Below are 5,256 nucleotides of genomic sequence, written 5' to 3'. Positions count from 1 at the left end.
ATATTGGGTCGTCTTGGTACTGCAAAAGTCTAATGCCCAGCAAACAAAATTTCAGCCCACACAACAGGAGAAAGAGACTGATCTAAAAGAGGATATAAAAAAGGGCAGAATTTGGGCTTCTATGGCCGAGGGTTTAAAAAGGTTGGGTTGGTTGGGATAAAAGAGACCTGGGCTTCTATGATCCGCTGGAAATTTGCGGGCATTTTGGGGTGCAAAGCAAGAAGGCGTACGATATACAAAGGACGTGAATGACAATATAACAATCGAATATCACCTCCACGTCGGTAACACTGTATAATACCCTTGGGGGATAAAAAAAGGAAAAAGAATAGTTAACGCGGAATGAGTTTTAAAATCTCATTGACTTTCTACAGTGCCAAAAAGAAACGCAAAACTACCAAGTAAATGCATTTTGCTCATCATCATTTAATGTGATGTATGTTCATCATTTTATTTATCATAATTATATGAGTTTGAATTTTAAAATTTGTGTTTATCCATTACGTAAATCTTGAAATTCAAACTTATTTAATAATGATAAATAGAATGATGAGCATGGTGGTAAGTAAAATGCTCCCCAAGGAAAAGTCATTTCGAAAGCGAAATTCTTCAAGGAAGCTACGTCCCAACAAGCAAAAGTCCTCACCCACAGCCACCATTTCTCTCCATCACAATCCATTCAAACCTCTGTCTGCGGTGGAAACCAACCCTCCAAACAAAACCTTCACCAACTTGTTGCCTTTTGACTCTCTCCGAAGTCTGATCCTTCCCTTCTCTGGATCATAAGCAATGAAAGGTATGAATTTCTAATCCCCTGTTTTGGATCTCCTCTGTTTTTGCTCTGTTTGGTTTTGTTTCAATGGAGTTTGATCACAAAAATTTCCTGGCAAAAACAAGTCTGAGTGAGCAATTCGTTTGTTCACTTCCTTGTAATCCACTCTTGAACAAAAGGGGTTATTGTATTGAATCTTGTTTCAAAACCTGCCCTGATGTCTGTAAGAATCTTGTAGTGTATGGTGGTGGTCAGCTTGCTCCTCCAATTGTACCAAACCCTCCTACGCCGCCATCTACGCCGCCGCCATCCCTGACTGAGGATTACTATCACCCCACATCTGAGCGGAAGCAGTTGATTGAAACAAGTATGACTATCACAATTTGTACGATTGGGGCTGCTCTTCTTCTTGCTATTGTTTTCTCAATTGTTATATTTTACCGCCGCCGCCGCCGCAACAATTCGTCGAGGAGTAGGTCTTTACCGATTTTGTTTGATACCCAACGAGATTTTATTGATGAAGATCACGGTCCTGTTCTTGATCATCCCATTTGGTACATACACACTGTTGGTCTCCCACAATCTGTGATTGACTCTATAACTGTCTGCAAGTTTCGAAAAGATGAGGGTTTAATTGAGGGAACGGATTGTTCTGTTTGCTTGAATGAGTTTGAAGAAGATGAGAGTCTTAGGCTTTTGCCGAAGTGCAGTCATGCCTTTCACATCCCTTGTATTGATACCTGGTTGAGATCACATAAGAATTGCCCGCTTTGCCGCGCCCCGATTGTTTATGACACTGCTAGTGCTCAGGTGAGTGAACCGGAGCCTGTTTCGAGTGGTTCAGGTTCAAGGGATAGCGGTGAGGTGGAGAATTTGGAGGGTGATGGAGGGGCTGAAAGTGTTGGAAGTTGGACTAATGAGGTTGGGGCTGGAGAGGATGGTAATGTTTCTGTAATTCCAATTGAGGGAAGGGCAGCTGAAAGTTCGAGGAAGGTTTTGCGAAATTCTATTGTGCCTGTGGGAAGTTGTGATCCGAGAGCATTAAGTGATTTGACTGACAATCGGCGTGTTACTGAAGAGGATATTCAACCAATGAGGAGATCAGTTTCGATGGATTCAATGTCTGCTTTGAGAATATATCGCGATGTGGCGAATGTAATTCCTGAAGAAGGAAGTTCGAATTCCCAATCACATGTAAAGAATATGAATTCGGGGAATGTTTCGAAGCATGGCAGTTCAAGTTCTAGCCTAGCCAAACTAATGAGAAGTTCTTCAATTGGGTTTTCTCTGCAGATGGGGTCAATATCAATGAAAAAGCCCTTTGCATCTGGCAGGAAGCTTTTTTCATCCAAACATGGAAGGAGTCTTAGCTCAATCCTACCCTTATGAAGATTTGGGCACCTCTGGGCACCCTCTATAATGTCTCAAGTTTTAAGTCAGTTTCTAGCAAAATCAAGAAATCAATGGCCTTCTGAACGGCCATTGCGCCATTCCTACATGAGAAAAACCAAGTTGGTATAGTGATGTGTCAATACAAAGGACAGACTGAAGCGGTTGTACATTGAAATAAGGGTTCTGGTACTGAAATTTCAAGTTTTTTAGGCTCTCAAAGGTAAGAAAATAAAAAGAACATATGGACTGCAACAAGTGTGGTCTTATATTATGGCTTCTGATAGTGATTTTTCTTTTGTTGTTAAAGTACATGTCTTCAACGCAGAATGCGTGAAATCTTCAAGACAACATATACTTTTTACTACCAAATTTGTCGTAATTTCAACTTTGAATTGTCTTTCTCTCTTTTGCTGCATTAATTCCTCAAGTTTGCTTTTGCAATGCTTCTGCATACTTTGGCAAAGTCATTTCATAGCATTATGTATGTAGATATGCTTAGGGAAGTCCATTTCTCATAATTGTTTTTAAAGTTGATATTGATCGATTGAAATTTGAGGAAGCTGAATCTGTTAATGATGCTTGAGGCGATTATCTGCCATATATACCGGTTAAAATTCTCTGAGGATTGTTATGGTTTTTAAACTGGTAAGTTGCTGGCATGCATAACTGCAAGTGCACATGAACTCATTATTTAGAGCTTAAGCAGTGAGAAATTTTTGTTTTTTTCAATAAAAAAAATCTGCAGATTCTTACTCTCAGTAGTATTTATACAATGAAAAGGCCAAATTCGAGCTAATTAAAATAGTATTAATGTTTTTGGATCCATTTCTACCCGACTTGGCCTCAACCCTTTAGGATTTGGAAATTTCTCGCCAAAACATAGCTTTTAAGATTATTACGTTAATTACAAATTCAGAAACTTGATGGAATCGTAGGCCTTTCTCTCCTCTAGTGAGAGCCTTTCTCACCGGTGGTGTGAGTGACTTCGTTTTCGATTTTCTGCGTCGCCATCGGCTTTTGCTATGGCAAGGCCGGTGGCAGTCCCTTGACTTCCCTGTCTTCTTCTTTTTCTTTCTCCTATTGTTTTTTGCAATAATCCCTGCCCCGTTTCCATCCCGATCTTCCCTTCACGATCTCATATTCCTAGTGCGTTTTTTGCCCTTGTTTTCATCATCCCGAGCCTCAAATCTCGTTCACCCGTTTCCTCCATCTCATTCAGTCCTTTCCCCTATACCATCATCATCCCTTCTCTCCATTTTCTTTCCACCAATCCTCATTCGGTCCTTAAGTTATTAACAGGTTATGGACTATTTGGAATATTGGAATGAATAAGCTTTTTAATGAGTAATTCATCTTTGTTGTAGTCCTAAATTAGTTAGTTGTGATTGTTTAAATCGTTGTAGGATTCTATATATATTTTAGATAGTTTTTTAGTTGTAATGTATTACTTGGAAGGCAACGATTCTCCTTTCCTTACTATTATAAATAAAGGCTAATGGGGTGAGAAATCAGCACCATATAATCACTAAATTCTGTCTTTTCTCTCTCGCTCTCGACGTTGCGCAAAACAGAGTTTGATCATCTTCACTTTAGGAGAGTATTACGTTTTAATCATTTTTATTATGATTCATTTATTATTTTATTGAGTTGATCTATTTGTTATTAATTCAATTACTTGTTCTTTCAATGTCTATGTTGGACGTAATACAAAGCATTGGAGATAAAATTCTAGATTTTGGAGACGGACCTTCTACAACTAGCATTCAAAGGCTTTCAGCATTTGTTCATATAATCTTACTAAAGAAGGAGCCATTTTCATTGTTATTGTGCCTGCTGTTAAAATTAGGTCTGCCTATGTAGGACTGGATCGTGGTACCAGTCCAGTTTCCATCCAATCTAGGTTCTTCAAAAACATGAAATCGATATTTTATACCCAGATCATATAAAAACATTCACCATGATACATAAACTCCCAATTTATCTACGCTTTATATATTGTCTTATACCGCATATATTGTTCAATATATATCATGTTCATGCATTCGCAATATTTTATTATGTTACTTTTGCTATGAAAAAATTGTGTTTTATTCTGTTATTGGATATTGCTACGGTGAATTGTGTCAGTACAAAGAAAAAAATACAAATAGAAGCAAATTAAGATGTTTTTTGTCAAAACCCTAATTGCATGAAGCCGTTGCACCAAGTCGCTCCTGTCGCGTTGCTCTAGAACGACGCTGTTAGGCTTCAGGTTTTGCAACCCAAGTCCTTGGGCTTGCTATGCGCAGATCTCAAGCCCAATGTTTAGGCTAGTTCTTGCTCCACCTTGCACCCATCTCTTGCTCAGATGCACTGTTCACGGCCCACACCTATTTTTTAGACTTTCCCAATTGTTTAGCTCGCATCCATACAACTAAGCTAGATAATTTTTTTACACGACCCGTTAACCCGACACAAAAATAATGTGTTTCAGGTCAACCTATTAATGAGTTGAGTCGTTATCGGGTAACCTGTAAACGTGTTAGGTCGTTATGGGATCACCCATTACAAACGCAATAGGATATCGTTTGCCAGACCTAGACATTAAGCATTATAATTTATTGCATGACCCATTAACATGATGTGAAATGACATGACCCGTTAACAAATCGAGTCGTTATGAGTTATATGTTAGGAACTTGTTATCTTAACGAGCTTGATCTTAACGAGTATGAAACGAAAATGGTACGAACATGACCAATTTTCCAGGCCTACATACGACCCACTATGGGCCAAACATCTGTATTTTCTTGCTTCCACGACCAACTCTTGTTTGGTCCTGATCTATTGAATTAATCTAGTGATCCGTAGTCCATTAATTTGATATATTTTTTTTCTTTACCCACATCCCACTTTTGTAAATTAATGATTCACTATTTATTTTTTTTATTTGAACAGTTGACATCCTTTCGTAGTCTCAAAGCTACTCACATTGGGTCCTTAAGGCTACTCACATTTCGCAGTCTCAAAGCTACTAACATTTGAATAGTTGACATCCACTGAAGCCAACAATGGCGTGAATATAGTTGAATAAGTCTCAACCATGATCTTTA

The 5,256-nt window shown here is 38.6% G+C and overlaps 1 protein-coding gene across 2 annotated transcripts; it reads left to right on the top strand.

Annotated features, from left to right (window-relative positions):
- Nucleotides 1–637: 637 nt before the first annotated feature.
- LOC137744197 (RING-H2 finger protein ATL54-like) lies at nt 638–2,565 on the top strand. 2 transcript variants are annotated; one of them, XM_068484071.1, is made up of 2 exons: nt 638–796; nt 1,011–2,565. In XM_068484071.1, exons 1-2 carry the CDS (start codon nt 790–792, stop codon nt 2,159–2,161), a joined length of 1,158 nt encoding a protein of 385 aa, XP_068340172.1. In that variant the 5' UTR covers nt 638–789; the 3' UTR covers nt 2,162–2,565. The 2 variants fall into 2 exon arrangements, with proteins under 2 accessions (XP_068340172.1, XP_068340164.1); XM_068484063.1 differs by having other exon boundaries at nt 638–2,565.
- Nucleotides 2,566–5,256: the final 2,691 nt, after the last annotated feature.

Source organism: Pyrus communis, chromosome 1 (genome assembly GCF_963583255.1).
Source record: "Pyrus communis chromosome 1, drPyrComm1.1, whole genome shotgun sequence".
Classification (NCBI taxonomy): domain Eukaryota; kingdom Viridiplantae; phylum Streptophyta; class Magnoliopsida; order Rosales; family Rosaceae; genus Pyrus; species Pyrus communis.
Note: the sequence above shows the minus strand (reverse complement) of the source record. Positions and strands in the feature narration are given on the sequence as shown.

Excerpts from the sequence above, each read along its gene's own strand:
- LOC137744197 (XM_068484063.1), top strand. The coding sequence starts at position 860 with ATGGAGTTTGATCACAAAAATTTCCTGGCAAAAACAAGTCTGAGTGAG.